This window comes from Hylobates moloch, unplaced genomic scaffold (assembly GCF_009828535.3).
Source record: "Hylobates moloch isolate HMO894 unplaced genomic scaffold, HMol_V3 SCAFFOLD_38, whole genome shotgun sequence".
In the NCBI taxonomy this organism is placed as follows: domain Eukaryota; kingdom Metazoa; phylum Chordata; class Mammalia; order Primates; family Hylobatidae; genus Hylobates; species Hylobates moloch.
In genome coordinates, this window is record NW_026652313.1 from 1,744,376 (window position 1) to 1,766,785 (window position 22,410).

A 22,410-nucleotide genomic window follows, 5' to 3' on the forward strand; every position below is an offset into this window, starting at 1 on the left:
AGACACAAAGCTGTTTATTGAAGCTTTGTTTAAAATAATGAAAAATGTTTGAACAAGGTAAAGATTCTTAATTAAATAAAATGATACATGCATATGAGAGAATAGAGTACATATTTATGTGACTAGTTGTAAGAACACTTTGTGAGTAATACATATAGTTTATCATTTACGTAAATTTAAAAACGCTAATATTTGTATAGATTTTTCCTTTCAAATATTTTAATTTTTTAAAAATACAAGCAAACTAATAATCATGGATGACTCTAGGTGTGATTGCAGAGGACCAAGATAAATGATTGCAAGTGATCACAACTTCAGATATACCTAAGACAATGTATATATTTTCAATTACTTGTTGAAAAAAATAAAGTTTATATTAAATATAACAAAAAGTTAAAGTGATTTGATTCTCAGTGTTGAAATACGGGTAATTCTTATCTTTACAATTTTTCTTATTCCACTCTCACCTCTTCCTAGCTCTCTTTTTTTCTCTTTCATACACACAGGCACTTACACAGAATGTTCAAAAGTTTAATAAAAAGGTAGATCAATCATCAAAAGAAAGGAGTTTGCATAAGTAGAGAAATAACCTGGGAACATTATTAGGTAGCAGGAAAAATGTGAGTTTAAGACCCATATCCCACATGTTGTGAGAGAAAATAAACAGGGACTGCTTGAAATAGACACAGTTTAATATCTATTTCATAGTTCGATATCTAACTTGAACAGTTCTCTGGGAATTCTGATTAAGCACAGGCCAGGCAAAGGAAGGAATGGAATACATAAAGCTTAGGGATGTGGAGCTTTATTCTGACATAGGCATTCCAGAGGAAAACATACAGATAGATGGGAACTAGAGGAGAACTGGGCCGCAAACGTGGAAAAAGAGTTGGGATTTGGGCTGTAATCAGAGATGGCAACTCATGAATATTTGCCAAGATAGGACAACCTAACAAGACAGGATATTCTGCATGTCCCCAAGCCTCCTGGAGAACAGGAGTAACGTGGCCTATGTGGAAGGAATTAGACATTAGCCTGAATTATGTATAAATCTAAAAGAACTAGACTAGGTGAGTAGGGAGACAACAGGGTATGCTTCCTTCCAGAACCATTTGGCACGTAGTAAACAGGATTTTTTTCTTGATGTATGAAATGAACGAGGATGTGGGGGAGGGTGTAGGTCATTTTATGAGGTGGGGAAGAATGAGCCTGGGATACATACAAGAATGAGAGTGTTTTTAAATGCATAAACACACAAATAAATAAATGGAACAATCTGTGGAGACTAAGATTTTTTTCTCTGTGGGCCATCTGGTTCATATCAATTAGCACACTCTTATTTTATTTGATCTTTAACTAGGCATTCTCTCAAACAGCTCCTAATGTAACCTTAATGTGAAACTGTTCCATATAACATTAAATAGATACCCTGCAAGGCTTCAAAAAGGGCAAAAATATAGTATGTCTTAGTTGCAAATAGAATACTAATCAATGATGTTGTACTATGTGTGTATACACATATATATATAATATATGAATATATACACACATGAACATATATGTTCACCTGCACCATTCTAATCTAACTTGTTATTTTGTAGGTAGAATACACACCAAAGCAGGCAAATAAATGTTTCTAAATATATGTTAAAAACATACTCACTGACTTATCCCTAAAATTTAAGAGGTTAACATACTTTAGGTCAAATTTCAATGACATTTTCCATAGAACAGGTAAAATGATCTCTTGGTTAATTTTTGATACTGTTTACCTAAAGTAATTAAATTACACCTAACGTGTGTGAGTGTGTGTGTGTGTGTGTGTGTGTTTCTGTGACAGGGTCTTGCTCCGCCTCCCAGCCTCAAATGATCCTCTTGCCTCAGCCTCCTGAGTAACTGGGACCACAGGTGTGCACCACCACGCACAGCTAATTTTCGAAATTTTTTGTAGAGATGGGAGTCTCCCTATGTTGCCCAGGATGGTCTCAAACTCCTAGGCTCAAGCCATCCTCCAGCCTCCCAAAGTGTAGCAAATATATTTTTAATGAAATCCTTCATTAACAATTCTTCCATATATTTTGGGATCTGTCTCAGTTTTGATTAATTGTCTTATACAGGACATCTCAAACCTTCCCTTTCCCTTTGGTTAAAAAATGAAGTTTCGCTTTGATTAAAAAAAAATCGGTGTCTTCAGGAGGCCTTGTAAAGACCCTAAATATTCTAGTAATGGGACAAAGTTTTGCAGTATTTTCAAACTACTCATTCTTTTTCTATTCTAGAAGTTATGATGCCCTCTTCCCATGTCTCCGCTATCAAAATGTATTTGTAGTTGAAACTTCCTAATTTAGTAGTTTAATTTTACTTTAGTGTCTATTCAGCATTATACTTGTAAAGTGTTAAACAACTCTTTCTTCAATAAATAGATAAATATTGTGGCTATAATATAAAATATATTGCCTTAAGGAGAATTAAACATGATTCTATCAGTTAGAATTTAACCTCATTCATTTTAAGTATGAGTTCAGAATGTAACACATTATCATTTACACTAAACGGTGTTAATTGGATAGTTTGATTAATTGGGAATACCATTAAGTTTAGTAGTTAATCAAACTTCAAAGAATTAGAATACAATAAAGTATATTAACACCTCAATTCTGTTTAATATAACAAAATATTCCCACTATGTTTTAGAAACAAAGTCACAATCATGGAGTTTTTAGGCTACTTATTATGAGCATCATTTTTTATTAGTATTGTATATGCATGCATTAATAAGAGATTAAGCTCCATTTTTACTGCATGTTTAACATATCTAGGACATTTTTCTTCTTTTTATTATTTCTTTCAAAAGTTCAGAAGTATTCTCATTTTTATTTTTCTAACATGTAAAATATGTCCCTTGAATATGTGGATTCTGAATTTCTAGAATTATTATATTGCATTACCCACATTGCATTACTAACATTTAATTGTAGACTCTAAGTAAATATTTCAATGGCTCCTTTACTCAACCAAGAATATCTTAATATGTGTTTCCTAGTTCCTTCTACTGTACCCATCTTTAAGTTATTTTATATTCTAAATTGATATCAATGATTATGCATGCTAAAATGCCTTATGAGTAGAGGTAATATGCATCTGTTGTCAAAATGTCAGTGTGTTTTATAGCCTAAAACTCATTATTTTAATAAAGAAATTTGGAAAAAAAAAAGAAATGTCATTAGTAGCAGATTTGGTGCTAGAAATTATAGTAGTAGTAAGAGGTAAAACTAGATAATAACTATAATTTTTTGCACACTTACGTACTAGGAATTCTGTTGTACACTTTACATATGATAATATATTAAATTCTCACAATCATGTGATGAGGTAGTCATCATAAACGTGTATTTCATAAGTGAGGAAACTCACAGATCTTAAATAATTTGCCAAGGTTTATAAAACTAGTGAGACTCTAGCCTAGGCTGTTTCCAAGTCCTTGCTTGAATCACTATAAAAGACTCACACATTGTAATCAATTATTTTTATATTACATTATTACATTAATAATGTATTATTATCAATAATTGTTTATATTATTCCCTCTTTAAAAACAGGGTAACTGAAGATGAGAAATATCCTTTGACAAAGTTTGCGAGGAGGTTTAAATGGCAAACCTCAAACTGTAGCTCAGGTACTATCACTTCCAATCCAAGGGTCTTTCTACTGCCTTCTCCTGCCTCCTTACATGTTTATGTCATATTGGCTTTGGGCTTAGCTTAGATCAGTAGTTTATTTTGCAATGGTGCATGTTTCACAAATAATTCTTAGAAAATTTCACATAAATATTTGGATATTTAAATTAATTCATCTAAAAATTTGAAAGCTTCTAAGATGCCAGTGGACAGAGTGGAGCCTAGTTATTTTTGAAAGAAAGAGCTTTTGAGCCTGCAAATGAATGAACCAGAAAACTGCAGCTGTGTTTAGAAAGAGGTTTTATAATAGTCCAAGGCAGAATTTATTAGGTATTCCCTCTTAATGAGTTCCATATAATATTCTCTCAGTTAATAAATTAAAGAGCATCTTTGTAGCTGACAAGCCTGCAGATTCTAACTTAGACTTATGAAAAATGCTGGAGATTCTTACCAAAGCAAGCAGATATGATGCTGCCACTGTATGCCAAATTTATGTTCCTTAGAACATGAATTTCCAGGAGCTGTACAATGTGAGGTTGTAGTCTTCAAATAGAAGCAGATAAGTATTTACTATTGTTAAATGCCATTTTCCTTCTGCCACATTTTCAACTCTAACACTTAAAACAACATCCCGTGGGAACATCCAATAAACTGAGCTGAGCTTTTCAAGGGCTAAAATCTTTTGCTTCTTTATCTTGTTTACCATTTCACAAAAAGGGGTTTCTGTTATGTGTCATAAATGGGATAGGGTGAGGCAATGCTAATTGACTAATAAAATCTCTATTCAGTGAGGTAATTGCTAAAGGACCTGCAGTTTGATTGCAATTCTTGCTAAACCATAGGGGTTCTACCCTGCTTTTGGCCACATCTCTGTCAATGATATTAATTGAACTGCAATTGCTTCAGGCTGCAAATTGGGATTTACTGAAAATTGTTTCACGTTATAGGATTAAGATCAGATGTGGGTTTTAGTTAAGAAACAAACATTAGCTAAAGTGCATTACCTCATCAGCTAAGGAAAACTTGCTTTGCTGCTCATTATTTTCTCAACAATGTTAACCAGGAAATAAAATTCAAATAACACTTAAGATTTTTCATTTGCAATGTTTCTGCATTTTACAGTTTGTATTTTTATTTACATTTAGTAAATTTTTAGCTTCAAAATCCTATGATGGATTGTAAAATTGCCTTTGGCCATATTACAGTATTTTTATTCTTTTTTAAAACAGGTTTTGTTCTTTTAGACAAATGACTTTGTTTCTTCTTATGTTCTTAAAATAATATGTATTATATTCTGATTTGCATTATAGCAATTTGTATATTTAGTGTATCTTCCTTCTCACATGATTCACTCTATATCATTTAAAAGCAGAAGCCAGGTTTTATTCATCTTTTCAGTTTTTAGCTAACACACACCTTTAATATATGAAGTAGCCAATAAATATTAACTAGTTTACAGTTTTCTTGTTTAGAATTCACTTAGACGATTTAGAAAGAACTGCTTTGGGTATGATATGTGAGAGTTGAGACATTTGGAGTGATATGTTTGGAATACAGAAAATCCAAAGGGAACAGAATTCATAAACTTTCTCATTGTTCTTGTTAATTAAGGACACATTAAAATGATGTAAATGCATATATATCTGTATACATACATAGAAAGAATGCAAAGGTTATCAACGTATAAAATATCAAGTTTATGCATATATGGTACATACAGATAGTATAACCCATTTTGATTATGGCATCCATATTTTCCATTAATATTAATCACAAGAAAGTCTCCAAGCATTACTCCAGTGATGTGGCCTAATCTCTTAAATGGCTAAGATTAGCTTTACCAAAAAATGAGAGTGAATGCTAAATTATTAATACATTGCACAAACATATGCAATTATTTAAAAATAATTTGAATAAATCTGCTATTGTAAAGCAAGGTAATAATATTCTATCGAGTAAGCATTGGGTAAAGGCTATAAAGTATTTCAAACTATTTCTCATTTTAGGCTTGATATTTTAAAATTTTATACCTATTTATATAAATGGAAATTTTCAGTAGTGTAAATAATAACTAAGTTGCTTTTAAAGAAGCTTAATTTGAGCACTGCAGATGTAATGGAAAATATTTTCACTTCATTTTGCACTAGAGATGAAACCATAAGATTTAAAAAAATCACATATTTTCACTCGTATGTTGTAGCTAAAATAGTGGATGTCATGAAGATAGAGAGTAGATTGCTGGTTACCAGAAGCCAGGAAAGGTAGCAGGGAGGAGTGGATGCAGAGAGGTTAATTAATGGGAACACACATACAGTTAGAAGAAATAAGACCTGGTATTTAATAGATCAATAGGGTGTCTAGAGTTAACATTAATCTATTTTACATTTCAAAATAGCTGAAAGAGAACAATTCTAGTGTTCTTAGCATAAAGAAAAGATAAATATTTAAGGTGATGAATATCCTAATTACCCTGAACTGATTTTATGCAAAGGTATCAAATTATCACATGTGCCCTCAAAATATGTACATCTATTATGTGTCAATAAAAAAGTAAAAATATCTAATGCTGAATAAATACATATTAGTTAAAATAATTATTTGAAGACATTTAACAACCAAGCCTGGTCCACTTGAAAGAAATCGTGAAACATAAAATTAACCACTTACTTCAAAGGAAAGGAACTGGCTGAACTTAGTACTCCAATCACTACTAAATGTGATATAAAACAGTCAAAATCAGTTTGAGTAGAGTTTAGGATACGAGAAGAGTAGTAGTGTGAGAAATATCTGCAAAGATAAGCTAAACATTTAATAGGGATAATTTCATATGAGAGAGGATTTTTTACTTAGTTCATGTGACAGAAGACACTAAAGATGTTTGAGCAGAATGCCACAATCACAGCTCTATTTTACAGAAATTAACATCAGAAAATTAAACATGATCCTGGAATGAACCCTGAACAACAACCAAAATAGTGGAACAATTGGGAAATTTGAATTAATTCTCTAGATTCTAGCAATTTATCAATGTTAATTTCCTGATATTGATATCTTGTTCTACTATGGTTATGAAAGAAAATGTTCTTGTATTTTAGGAAACACTAATGTGTAGAGGTAAAGAAACATCATATCTGCAATTTTAACATTTCAAAATAAAATATCTCATGCACACACGGTAGAGGGAGAAAAAAAAAGCAAGTATGAGAAAGTATTTACATTTGGGGAATTTAGGTGAAGAGTAAACAGAAATTCTTCATAAGGTTTTTTTCAATATTTTTGAAAGTCTGAGACAATGTCAAAAAAGATTATTTAAAAAAGAAAAGTAATGTATCCATAACTTTAGACTAAGAGATTACTACTGTGGGAATTTGGGCATATCATGGTGAGAAGCTACTTAAGCAGCTTTTTAGAGAGAAAATGACAAAGTCTATCAGAATTTAACAGATACTTATCTTTCAATTTAGCAACTCTACTTTCGACATTAGCCTCATGGAAATATATGTATTTGTGCACAAAGATATTTATTGCAACTCTATTTTGTATTTGGAGGAAAAACAAACTAAGTTTTTACTTAAAAAGAAATTAAATTAAGACACATTCATCCTATATAATAATAGCAGAAGCCCAGTTTATGAACACCTAATATATCCCAGATGAGGACCTGGAAAAAACTCTAGATGTTAAATTTTAAAAATTGCAAAACCCTACATAAGGTAAAATCCCATTTAGGTAATATCTTATTATGTTACATTATCTTTTATATTTAAAAATTAGATAGATGTTGAAAATGCCTAGAATGAGTTCTGAATAGATACAAAACAATGATGACCTCTGGGGAAGAGACAGAATAGTTTGAAGGAAAAAGGCTATGGACAGCAACTTTAAATGCTGACTCTAAATACATGTTTGTTTTATAATATTCAACATATTTAGTTATTACCTATGCAACTAAAAAATAAAAATTATGAAGTTAGTTCAAAAATAGAGTTATACTAGAGTGAGACTGTAGACTGCTGAGAGAGTCTGATTACATAGAATGAGAAAATGAATTAGGAGGGTGCCAGCCGGAATGGAGAGGAGGTGATAGGTATAAGAGGGAGAATTTACAGGACTTGATACTTAAAGGGACAGACTGTGTGAGAAAGGAAGATGAATTTAACATGGGCAACTGGATTAGCAATGGCTTTAACAGAAATCAAAAATGAGACAACCTGATTTTTGAGATGATAATTTTTACTTTAAAGACACTGAATTTGAGGTATCCGCAGATACTCCAGGTAGATATACTGCAAATCTCCTAGAAATATATAATACTGAAAGTACACAGATCAGAACTACTCTGGAGTTCTGTGACTAAATCTTTGAGAAGAATTATAAAAAACTGTCAGCGACACTCATTGTACTTCTTTGTTATGATCTTTTTCTGGTGTTCCATTTGTAGTTACACATACACACTTAATCCTGGGATAGCGATTCATATATACTTGGGTATTAAAATTGGTCTTAAGAGGCTACAATATTATATTACAGAAAAGTAATTCATTTATACTATTTTCCACAAATAAATTTCTATATAATGAGATACGTCTTCAATATGGTACATCTTCCACTTAAAACTCTATAGCTAGATCAAATCCCCTAATATGAATGAAACTTGCCAAAATAAAGGAACCAGATTATAACCAAATATAATTATTACAAGTAAACATTTTAAGTGATTTAAATCCTTTTTATTTTTTTTTCTTACCACAGTTCCATTAAAATGCTCTTGCCCTGGGTCCTAGAATATATTAAGTCCATCAACCGGGTTACCTGTAGCACTGTAAAATTATTCGGATGTCACCTTTACAACTAGAGGGTGCTGAAGGTCTACAAAGGATTCGATTATATCCCATTAAAAATAATATAATCAGTCAGAATCTTTCAAAAATGCAAGGCTTCAATAAATTGAATAGCACTGAATTACATATGGCAATTTGCATAAACAATACTTTATTATCGAATTTGCTATACAAACTGGTAGCTGCAACAAAACTCTCCAGATAATGTAAATATACTTCTTTAGTCTTATGTTTATCTATGTGAATTACTGATAGTTTTATTTCAGAATGGCAGAAAGATAAAGGTGCACTGGATGTGATATTAAGAAACGGTGGTCTCATAAAATGAGACTTAGTGCTTACTTTTGGGTTGGAACAAGTTCAAAGTAAGTAAATCTCAGTTGTCTAGACTTTTAACAAGAAAGAAAATACAAGTAGAAGTGAAGTCTAATACAAACAAAGCTATTATTTACTTAATCTCTAAATATTTTGTAACTAACCCCAAAATATTCAAATAAAAAAAAATTCAGAAAACATGTTTAATTTTACTTAAAATATGCAAGAATTTTAATAAAATAAAAAAGTTAAAATCTTTTAATAATTATGGATTTCTTTTTCAACTTATTACTTCCCCTTGGTTTCCTAAAAATGATGTAAAATCACATATCTATTACTGCATTCCAATTTAAAATATATATGACTCATTTTAAGGCACAATGTTTTATGTAATATGTGCCAACAAATGAAATCCATGAAAATACATTTAGGTTTTAAGGTGGATTTAATAGAATTTTGTTTATCCTAAATATTTCATCAATAAGGTATCTTTAATTTTTTATTTTGTCAGAATTCAGTATACAGTTACATAAATATAGGTTTCCCTTTGTTTAAAAGTGCTTACTGTGTATTACTATCTGATATCTTGACAACACAAGCACACTTTAAAATGAGCTGATTTTACAAATTAATATTTTTTGAACTTTATTTCTCCACAGAGCCTATATAATTATAACTGATATATTTCTACTTACAAAGTTTAAACAATATGTAATACAACCTTTTAAAATCTGTGATAATACCATCTAAAATTTTACAAGAATAAGATGGCTTTCTTTTAAAGTTACAAGGAAGGAAATTGGAAATACTACATACATTAGAATGGTGACCATAGCAGGATTCAGCGTGCATATCATTTTATTATCAGAATTATCTGTAGTATTTGCAGTTTACACTAACGGAAGAGAACTGTATGGATTATATTATGTAGTATGCTTGTCCTTCATTTGTTACTAAGCAATATGTTCACTATACATATATACATCGTTATTAGAGCACAGACATTACATGATCATGCTGCCATTCAAAATTAAGGTGCCACAGTTTTATTACAATCAAATGGCATCCAAAATGCAACGTTGCTATGAAAATTCAAAAGTTCTCACCGATTGGCATTTATGAATGGAGTAGGTCACAATGAAATGGAATTTTATTTTGTACAAATGGAAAAGATTTATCATAAATATATAGACCAATATATAACATTGAAGAACAAGAAGCAGAAAGGAAACAATGCTCTCGCGTAAAGATCAATTCGCTTTGCTGCTGTTGGAATAACAGGTTTCGCAGGGGGAGGCTTCTTGTTGTTCTTAGCCTGAGATTTCCCAAGTCCATTGTTAACTTCAATGGGTTTTCCATAACAGTCATAATTGGATAATTCAAAATCTCTTGGTAAGCTTCCAACAATGCTGAAGTCATTAGATCTCAGATCAGACTTAGAAGTACAAACTTTTTTGCATCTGGTCTCACCAACCTAAGAATAAATATTGAAGACAATGTATTTAGAATTTTTCTACTTACAAAACACATCTCTTCAAAGGATATTTTTAAAATTGCTAGTTTCTACAAGAAGTATTTGCTTATGTCACAAAGAACTAACAGAGAGAATGGTTATCTGATTAAACCATCAGATTGCCTGAGCATTTAGGGCTCTAAAATGTTGCCTACATAATAAGGCTTATGTCATGGAATGAATTTTTGATTGGTTATTTCATGCTAAGGAATCAAAGCTCAGATTGATTTTAGGTGCTACCAGGCTTGTGAAAGTTCTCAGTTGTAAGACTAATAAATAAACATCCATCCTTGCTCCCATATTTAACCATGACAGAGACAATATTCTACAATATATGGATTATAAAAATGTTCTGGTGTTACTAGCCTTTGACTTCCCTATAGATCCTATTTCCAAGTAGAGTGGTTTATAAATGCTAAGGAATTTATCCCTCCAATGAGACAGACTCTCTCTAAGCCACATTCACAAACAAGGACTAAAAAATGGTCACAATTACCATGAACCAAATATTTACTAGTGATAGGCATTCCCAACATGTTGGCTGAACTTAACCAAACACGATCAGACAATACAAAGGAATTATGTATTCTTCAGATAGACCATGTGCTACAGAGATTATTATTCAGTCACTAATTTCTGAATTATTAAATTTGAATAAATTCCCAATGATATACAAAATAATTACAGTTACAACATGGGTTTGAACTGCAAAAGTCCACTTATACATGGGCTTTTTCTCAATAAATACAGTTGCCCCTTTGTATCTGTAGGTTCTGAATCTACATCCAAATGCAGATCAAAAATACAGTGTTCACAAAATCCATGGACACAGAGGGTCAACTTTTTGTACCCACAGGTTCCACAGGGCAGACTGCAGGGACTTGAGTATGCATAGATTTTGATATCTGCACGGGATACTGGAACCAATTCCCCGCAGATACAAAAGGACAATTATATTTTATGCTGAACTCTCTCTAGTAATCAAAATGCTCTTAGATTAGAGGAGTAGGCTAACACCAATGTTTGAGAATAGCACTTACATATTACAGAAGTCCACAAAAAGGTTAACTTTTGGCTAGATTGCTTCATTTTCTCACTGTTCTTACCACTGAGTTTTGTTATTCACCTTCAGAATCTTCACTATTGACATTTACTCAATTTTTATTGAACATGGAAACCATTTAATTGTATATTATTAGTATATCACAGTTACTCTAGTAACTGCTTTATTAATATAATTAATACATTGACTAATTCTATAGATTCTATTTACGTTTGCTAAATTATAGCTAGGTTAAAAACACTATACCTCACACAATAAATAAAACAAATCTTTCCTCAACAGTACTTTAGGTACCAGGAGACTATCCTTTACCTGAATACACATATATTTATATAAATATATTTCCTAGACAAGAGCCAGATGGCAGTGTTCAAAGGTGGATAGCAAAAATGCCCAAGAGAAACTGACTGACAAAGCAAGTTAAATGTATTTATACATCCTTCTGTGATTATACATTTAAATTATTTCCATTTTTTCTCCAATTATAAGCATATATTGATGTTATATTTCTTAAGCTAGCATACAAATGTTGGCTTTGTTATTATATACTTTATGCCATATATATGCATTTATAAAATGCCAGTGGGTAAGAAACTTTTAAAAAGATATTTATGTAAATATGTTTGCAGAAAAATACACAAAAAATATTGATGAGGAATGGGGATTGAGGAACTAGAAGTTCACCTTTCTATACATTTGATAGTTGAAAGAAAAGATGTAAATCACAACATATTGACTTATTTAGAAATTGTTCATTATAAAATAACCCAAATGGAAACAGTCCCATCCTGGTTCAACAGGACTTTAATTGAGGTAGTTTTTAATAGCATGATTGTTTATTCTAGACAGTTTCATTATCATACTACCTCATTTTTGTTACCAGTAATTTTCAGAAGTGACAGAAGTTGATGAAAGCAAATGAGACACATATTCATAAGGAACAATTGAGAAATTATTAATTGTAGGTTAATATAACCAAATTCGCTTTTAAGAATGTGTGTCAAGAAGTAGGCCAATGTGAAAAAAGAGGATTCTTGTCCCCACCCCCTCACTCCACTTCTTTAATATGCAGTTACAATTTACCAATTGTGAGAGCTCAACTGAGCGTGAAAGAGCAGTGCCTACATCTGCATGGCATCAAGAAGTACGGACAGGCTTTAGTCCCTATCAATTTATACTGTGTATCTAGCAAAATGTCTGACAAAAAAAAAAGTAGGAACTGGTTGATATGGTTTGGATATTTGTCTCCTCCAAATTTCATTTTGAAATGTGACTCCCAGTGTTGGAGGTGGGGCCTAGTGGGAGGTGTTTGAGTCATAGGGCCAGATCCCTCATGACTGGCTTGTGTCCTCCCTGTGGTAATGAATGAGTTGTCCCTCTGTTAGTTCAAGTGAAATCTGACTGTTAAAAAGAGCCTAGCACCTGTCCTCCCTCTCACTCCCGCTCTTGCCATCTGACATGCTGGCTTTCCTGCACCTTCCACCATAATTGTAACCTTCTGAGGCCCTCACTGGAAGCAGATTCTGATGCCATGCTTCTAGTACAGCTTGCAGAACCATAAGCCAAATAAACCCATTTTCTTATAAATTATACAGCCTCAGGTATTTCCTTTATAGCAGCACAAAATGGACCATACACAAGTCGAAAGGGTGAGAAAGAGAAAAAGCAGCAACTAAAATCTAAACTCTTTAAATATGACTTCAGGAAATGCAAACGCACACATAAACATATACAAATATATATCTATTTTTTGCCCCATTTATCTAAATTGAATTTTTAAAAGACTACTTTCATCAATTTGTCCACCACCTCACCTCCAACAGTACTTGTACAGGCATGCATGCATGTGCACACACACACAGACTTGCACACTCACATCTGCCCTATTATTGTTCCAGACAGAACATCAGACAGAAGACCACATTTAATCTTCAGTTTTCCAGTGCAGTTTGAGGAATGTGTGAGTCTCCGCATGTATCAGTGAACTTTTGTAAAGAGTAACTCACTGTCTTGATTGGAATAGAAGTGGAGAACAGACTCTACATATCAAATCTACTCATTATGCTTTTGAAGCTACTTATCATAACAAAGAAGTACTCTAGATTCTGCCTATAGACTTAATGGCTTAAAACCAAGTATATTTAGAATATCCTGTAGAAATGCATTTGCTATAAATCATATTTTATATCATTTTAGGTGTGGTTTTGTATCTGTAAATAACTAAACAAATGGCCAAATTTATATAATATTATAACCTAGGCCACAAATAAATATTTCCAATTTTCTAATCTATTTTATTTATATAACCATATAAATTCTGCCAGCAATTTAAATAATGTTAGGATTTGATCCAGTTTATTCAAACTATAGATATAGAATATTATGTTTATTCACAGAGATTACTTATATACTGCATAAAGTTATTTGCTTTATGTCAGTAAGTGAATAATTTTTTCAGTGTTGAAGCCATAACATTACAAAGCGTTCCAAAAAAGCTGCAAATTGGTTATATTAAGTTTCTAGCCATTTAAGTCTTTAAAACGTCTCTTGGAGATATATTTGAAGATTCTTGTATTCGAGAATAAGTAGAGGTGCACATGTGGGGTGGACGGAACCTCTACTACAGAAGTAATTTTTAATGATAATGACATAACTGAATAAAGAACAAGATTAGGTTCCCTAATGAGAAGTACTCAGGGCTTCTTAAATAGGTCATGGTTCATTAAGTAGTTGGCTAGTCTCCTTGCCCCATTCATCACAGATTTTACACAAAAAAAATTTTCTTTTACACCTTATTATCATATCAAATATGTACATGAAAGTACAAAAGAGTTTACACTATAAATACTATTTTAAACAGTTATAACATCACATGAAAAGAGATGAAATAAACTGCTTATAAACAAGACATTAACCCTACTTAACACACATTCTTAAAAGGAAATTTGGCTATATTAACCTACAATTAATAATTTCTCAGTTGTTCCTTATTACAAATATGTGTCTCATTTACTTTCATCATATAAACTTCTGTCACTTCTGAAAATTATTGGTAACAAAAATGAGGTAGTGTGATAATGAAACTGTCAAGGATAAAAAATGATGGCGGAGCTTGCAGTGAGCTGAGATCGGGCCACTGCACTCCAGCCTGGGTGACAGAGCAAGACTCCGTCTCAAAAAAAAAAAAAAAAAAAAAACTTTCTAATGCCTCCAACTTTAGCCTCTAAGATTTTCTTTGTGGTTCTTTTAAGTTTCATTCCACACAAATTTAAAAGCAAATAACTTTATGCAGTATTTCTTGACCAGAATAATTAGGCATGATTTCATGTCAATAATGGTATCCTCTACAGACAACAAAATATGTTCAGAGGGAATAATTTGTATATATTTTGCTAAATTTAAGTCCATTAAATCATTAACATTAAAAGATCTCCTTTACATATAAACAGCAGCTTTTATTTTCTAATTTATATAAAATTGTATGCATAGGTACTATTTTCTTTGTTTTTTATTCATAAAACCCTTGTGTGTGGCACATACTAGTGTTAGAAGTAGGGTGACATTAACAGTAGTTCTTAACTGCTTTGTTGAATAAAATTGACACTCTAACATCACAATTAAAAGAACTAGAGAAGCAAGAGCAGACACATTCAAAAGCTAGCAGAAGGCAAGACATAACTAAGATCAGAGCAGAACTGAAGGAGATAGAGGCACAAAAAACCCATCAAAAATCAATGAAGCTAGGAGCTGGTTTTTTGAAAAGATCAACAAAATTGATAGACCACTAGCAAGATTAATACAGAATAAAAGAGAGAAGAATCAAATAGATGCAATAAAAAGTGATAAAGGGTATATTACCACCGATCCCACAGAAATACAAACTACCATCAGAGAATACTGTAAACACCTCTACACAAATAAACTAGAAAATCTAGAAGAAATGGATAAATTCCTGGACACATACACCCTCCCAAGACTAAACCAGAAAGAAGTTGAATCCCTGAATAGACCAATAGCAGATTCTGAAATTGAGGCAATAATTAATAGCCTACCAACCAAAAAAAGTCCAGGACCAGATGGATTCACAGTCAAATTCTACCCGAGGTACAAAGAATAGTTGGTACCATTCCTTCTGAAACTATTCCAATCAACAGAAGAAGAGGGAATCCTCCCTAATTCATTTAATGAGGCCAACATCATCCTGCTACCAAAGCCTGGCAGAGACACAACAAAAAAAAGAGAACTCTAGATGAATATCCATGATGAACATCGATGCAAAAATCCTCAATAAAATACTGGCAAACCGAATCCAGCAGCACATCAAAAAGCTTATCCACCACGATCATGTTGGCCTAATCCCTGGGATGCAAGACTGGTTCAACATATCAAATCAATAAATGTAATCCATCATATAAACAGAACCAGAGACAAAAACCAGATGATTATCTCAATAGATGCAGAAAAGGCCTTCAACAAAATTCAACAGCCCTTCATGCTAAAAACTCTCAATAAATTAGGTATTGATGGGACGTATCTCAAAATAATAAGAGCTATTTATGACAAACCCACAGCCCAATATCATACTGAATGGCCAAAAACTGGAAGCATTCCCTTTGAAAAGTGGCACAAGACAGGAATGCCCTCTCTTGCCACTCCTATTCAACATAGTGTTGGAAGTTCCGGTCAGGCCAATCAAGCAGGAGAAAGAAATAAAGGATATTCAATTAGGAAAAGAGGAAGTCAAGTTATCCCTGTTTGCAGATGACATGATTGTATATTTAGAAAACTCCATTGTCTCAGCCCAAAATCTCCTTAAGCTGATAAACAACTTCAGCAAAGTCTCAGGATACAAAATCAATGTGCAAAAATCACAAGCATTCCTATACACCAATAACAGAAAAACAGAGAGCCAAATCATGAGTGAACTCCCATTCACAATTGCTTCAAAGAGAATAAAATACCTAGGAATCCAACTTACAAGGGATGTGAAGGACCTCTTCAAGGAGAACTACGAACTACTCCTCAACGAAATAAAAGAGGACACAAACAAATGGAAGAACATTCCATGCTCATGAATAGGAAGAATCAATATCATGAAAATGGCTATATTGCCCAAAGTAATTTATAGATTCAATGCCATCCCCATCACGCTACCAATGACTTTCTTCACAGAATTGGAAAAAACTACTTTAAAGTTCATATGGAACCAAAAAAGAGCCTGCATTGCCAAGACAATCCTAAGCCAAAAAACAAAGCTGGAGGCATCATGCTACCTGACTTCAAACTCTACTACAAGGCTGCAGTAACCAAAACAGCATGGTACTGGTACCAAAACAGAGATATAGACCAATGGAACAGAATACAGCCCTCGGAAATAATACCACACATCTATAACCATCTGATTTTTGACAAACCTGACAAAAACAAGAAATAAGGAAAGGAATCTCTATTTAATAAATGGTGCTGGGAAAACTGGCTAGTCACATGTAGAAAGCTGAAACTGGATCCCTTCCTTACACTTTACACAAAAATTAATTCAAGATGGATTAAAGACTTAAATGTTAGATCTAAAATCATAAAAACTCTAGAAGAAAACCTAGGCAATACCATTCAGGACATAGGCATGGGCAAGGACTTCATGACTAAAACACCAAAAGCAATGTCGACAAAAGCCAAAATTGACAAATGGGATCTAATTAAACTAAAGAGCTTCTGCACAGGAAAAGAAACCACCATCAGAGTGAACAGGCAACCTACAGAATGCGAGAAAATTTTTACAATCTACCCATCTGACAAAGGGCTAATATCCAGGATCTACAAAGAACTTAAACAAATATACAAGAAAAAAAAAAAAACCATCAAAAAGTGGGCAAAGGATATGAACAGACACTTCTCAAAAGGAGACATTTATGCAGCCAACAGACACATCAAAAAATGCTCATCATACCTGGTCATCAGAGAAATGCAAATGAAAACCACAATGAGATATCATTTCACACCAATTAGAATGGTGATCATTAAAGTCAGGAAACAACAGGTGCTGGAGAGGATGTGGAGAAATAGGAATGCTTTTACACTGTTGGTGGGACTGTAACTATTTCAACCATTGTGGAAGACAGTGTGGCGATTCCTCAAGGATCTAGAACTAGAAATACCATTTGACCCAGCCATCACATTACTGGGCATATATCTAAAGGATTATAAATCATGCTGCTATAAAGACACATGCACACATATGTTTATTTTGGCACTATTCACATTAGCAAAGACTTGGAACCAACCCATATGTCCATCAATGATAGACTGGATTAAGAAAATGTGGCACACATACACCATGGAATTCTATGCAGCCATAAAAAAGGATTAGTTCATGTCCTATGTAGGGACATGGATGAAGCTGGAAACAATCATTCTGAGCAAACTATCGCAAGGACAGAACACCAAACACTGCATGTTCTCACTCATAGGTGGGAAATGAACAATGAGATCACTTGGACACAGGGTAGGGAACATCACACACTGGGGCCTGTCATGGGGTGGGGGGAGCAGGGAGGGATAGCATTAGGAGATATACCTAATGTAAATGACGAGTTAACGGGTGCAGCACACCAACATGGCACATATATACATATGTAACAAACCTGCACGTTGTGCACATGTACCCTAGAATTTAAAGTGTAATAATTAAAAAAAAAAAAAAGGGCTGTGATGAGGCAGCCCGATCCACACTGAAGTATAGTGTCAAGTGGTGATTGAGGACTCCCATAACTGTAGATCAGTAACAAGGCCCTGATCCCTGCCATAGTGTCTGTGGAAACTATGTAGGGAGTATGGACTTAAACCTACACCCAGCAGTAACAAGAGGCTCCTCCTCTTCCACGCTGAGGTGATGTCACAGGAGGCCATGGAGGGTCAGGACTTTCACCAACACCAATTGGTCACGAAGGCAACCCCTGCTGCTGTGTTGGTAGAGACAACATGGGGAACTGGTGACCCCCAATCCCACCCAGCAGTACCAAGAGCTCTACCCTGACGAAGTGGGAAACCTGGACTTGTACCTCTGCTTGGAAGTAATGAGGCAGCACTCATCCTTCCCCTGACAGAACAGAGCCAGAGAAAGCAAGTTAAAACAGAAGGCTTAAACACGATTCGGAGTCTCATAATATAATATCAAAATGTCCAAGTTTCAATACAAAATCACTCATCATACAAAAAACTGGGAAAGATCTCAAACTGTATAACAAAAGATCTCAAACTGTACAACAACGATCTGAGAATTCTGAGAAATCTGAGAAAGATATTACAACATTCATGATAAAAATTATTCAGTGACCAATTATGAACATGATTGGAACAAATGAAAAAAATACACACATACCAAATGGAAACTGTAAAACTCATAGATTAGATCAACAGGAAAATGTAAAGGGCAGAGGAAAAAAATCAGTGTACTGGGAGATTACAGAAGACATTGTCCAAGAAGTCCCAGCCAGGGCAACCAGGTAAGAGAAAGAAATAAAGGGCGTCCGAATTAGAAAAGAGGAAGTCAGATTATTGCTGTTCAACAATGATGTGACCGTGTACCTAGAAAGCCCTAGAGACTCCTCCAAAAGACTCCTAGATTTGATAAACGAATTCAGTAAAGTCTACAAAATCAATGTACAAAAGTTACAAAATCAATGTACACAAATCAGTAGTACTGCTATACACCAACAATGACCAAGCTGAGAATCAAATTAAGAACTCAATTTCTCTTACAAAGCAGCAAAAAAAATTAAAATAACCTTACACAAACAAATGGAAACACATCCCATACTCATGGATTGGAATAATCAATATTGTGAAAATGACCATACTGCCCAAAGCAATCTATAGATTCAATGTAATTCCTATCAAAATACCAACATATTTTTCACAGAATTAGAGAAAACAATCCTAAAACTCATACGGAACTCAAAAAGAGCCTGAATAGCCAAAGCAATCATAAGCAAAAATAATAAATGTCCAAGTTTCACATTTTATACAAGGGACTTGAGCATTAGCAGACCTTGGTATCTGATAAGAGTCCTAAAACCAGTCTCCTACAGTACCCAGGGACAATTGTATCACAAATCTAGCATTTGTGTTATCGGAGTCTTGAAAAGAGAAGAGAGAGGGCAAGGCAGGAAAAGTACACAAATAAATAATAGCTGAAAACTCCAAATTTGGCAAGAAACATACACCTACATTTTCAACAAACTGAGAGAAATCCCAAACAAGATCAACTCAAAGAAATCCACACAGAGACATGTCATAATTAAACTTCTGATCACTACTTGACCAAAAGACCAAACAATTTTTTTGAAAGTGTGCAGAGATAAGTGACACTTTACCTACAGGGGAAAAACAATTAGAACAACTAGTTTTCATCAGAAGCCATGGAGGCCAGAAGGAAGTGAACACAATACTTTTTAGGTGCTAAAAGAAATACATATAGAATTGTAACCTCACAATCCTACATCTAGAGAAAATATCCTTCAACAATGAAGGAGAAATCAAGACATTCTCAGATAAAGGGAAAGTAAAAAAAAATGTGTCACCTACAGACCTATCCGAAAATGGGTAAAGGAAATTCCCCAAAAGGCGCGGTGGCTCATGCCTGTATTCCCAGCACTTTTGGGAAGCTGAAGCAGGTGGATCACTTGAGGCCAGGAATTTGAGACCAGTCTGGCCAACATGAGGAAACCCTGTCTCTACTAAAAATATAAAACTTAGCCAGGTGTGGTGTGGCACAAACCTATGGTCCCAACTACTTGGGAGGCTTAGGTGGGAGGATTGCTTGAATCCAGGAGGTGGAGGTTGCGTGAGCTGAGATCACGCCACTGCACCCCAGCCTGGGTGACAGAGTGAGTCTCTGCCTCAAAAACAAAAAACAGGGAAATTCTCTAAACAGAAAATAATAAAAGAGATATAACCTTGGAATAGATGAAGATGAAAGAAAAACAGCAAAAATATACAATAACATTTTCTTCTCCTTGAGTTTTCTAAATTATATTTGATGGTGATGGAAAAACTATAATGTGGCTCTAAATGTATGCAGAAGTACTTAAGACAATTGTAAACATCAGCTTAAGGGATGAAAGAGAGGTAACGTTTTTAAACACCACAAAAACTAGCAAAATAATGACACTAGTAGATCGTGATGTTATGCATGCATAACTTATCCACATCAACCATTAAAGAAGTTAAACAAAGAGATACACTTAAAAACAACACAGAAAGCTCAAAATGAAATTCTAAAAAAATGTTCAAGTAACCCACATTAAAAAAGGAAAAAGAGGGCCAGGTGCAGTGGCTCACGCCTGTAATCCCAGCACTTTGGGAGGCCAAGGTGGGCGGATCACCTGAGGTCAGGAGTTCAAGACCAACCTGACCAACATGGAGAAACCCCATCTCTACTGAAAATACAAAATTAGCCAGACATGGTGGCGGGGACCTGTAATCCCAGCTACTCAGGCAGGAGAATCATTTGAACCTGAGAGGCGGATGTTGTGGTGAGCTGAGATCACGCCATTGCACTCCAGTCTGGGCAACAAGAGTGCACTCCAGCCTGCGCAACAAGAGTGAAACTCCATCTCAAAAAAAAAAATAAATAAAAAAAAAAATAAAAAGAAAAAGAAGATAGAGAAACAAAAACCAAAAGAAACAAAGAAAATAAAAAGAAACAAAGAAAAATAAAACATAGAGTAAAGCCTTACTATATCAATAATTACATTAAATGGAAGTGATCTAAATATACCAATTCAAACATAAGAGAATGGCAGAGCAGTTTAAATACCAAACACCAACTATATGTTGTCTACAAGAAACTCACTTCAAATATAATGACATAGAAATATTGGATGTAGAAGTATGAAAAAGATATATTAAGGACATCTTTAAGGCCAAGATAGTGCTGGATTAATGCAAATTTTATCCTTATTCTTCATGAAAGGCACAAAGGAGTTCTAAGGCTTCAAGAAGCCTCCCTGAAGGTTTCAGCTAAGTATTTGCAGAGGATCTTGGCTTTAGGCTCAGAAAATAAGTATAAATGACTTAAACAGTTTTTTAAAGGCCACAGGCAGCACCATATAAGCATGGTTCCTTTGCTTCTGCATCTAAGAACCACATGCGGTATACTAGTCTAGCATTCTAGGTAAGGGGACTAGTGGTGATTAACAAACTGAGAGAGTAATTGTGGGACCAGAGGAAAAGCATGGAAGGTAAGATTTTCAAGGTTGTAGGATGGAATGGATCTATTGGTCTTCTGTGGAATTACCGCTCTTAGCTCAATGGAAATGGTCTTCTGGTTGACTGGTCCACCCATCCAGAGGGCATCAATGAGGGGCACACTGGGGTAAATGGACAGCTAACCTCAATCCTTTACACAGCCCGGCACGTTGAGATTTACCATTGCCCACTATTCTTAGACCCATAATCAATTGACAAGGCAGGGTTATGGGGTAAAATCTTAAATATTCCTTCTCCTGCCGCTCACTGCTGGGCGGCACAGATTCCTAACTGCGGGCATCATTTCCCTGAGCCAGACACCCAATATACAAGTAGCCTGCCTGACATGCTCCATGTGAAGCTCTCTAATGTAATGGGGAATGGTGGGTGATTTAATCATGAGCATGGGCTTCTCCAAGCCTTTTTATGTAAGGCAGATGATCAATGATGCCCCACAGTCCTCGGGCCTTTCATTAAGATACATTGAATGAGAAACAATAGGAAGGTCTGTGCTCCATCCAGCAAGGTCTCCATATTCAATGGTGACCATCAAAGCAGAGTTGAGTCCTTAAACTCAGTGCAAAGTCCTCAAAAAATTTAATAAGGCATTACTTTTTTCCTTAGGTGTATTTGACCTAAACGTTCTGAATGTTTTCTAAAAAGCACGTTTCCCATAAAGTGTGTTGTGCTCAGTTTCTTTTCATCTGTGAAAGAAAAACGAGCAAATGCTAATTTCATCAAAACTTGTCTCAT

At 34.1% G+C, this 22,410-nt stretch overlaps 1 protein-coding gene across 3 annotated transcripts in view; it reads right to left on the bottom strand.

The window, feature by feature from the left end:
• Positions 1 to 8,402: 8,402 nt before the first annotated feature.
• Positions 8,403 to 22,410, bottom strand: part of LOC116463486 (glycine receptor subunit beta) — an 87,986-nt gene continuing 73,978 nt past the window's right edge. For all 3 annotated transcript variants that reach the window (XM_032146611.2, XM_032146609.2, XM_032146610.2), the window contains one exon: positions 8,403 to 10,307. In XM_032146611.2, coding sequence (XP_032002502.1) covers positions 10,300 to 10,307 — 8 coding nt within the window. In that variant the 3' untranslated portion in view covers positions 8,403 to 10,299. The remainder of the gene's footprint in view (positions 10,308 to 22,410) is intronic.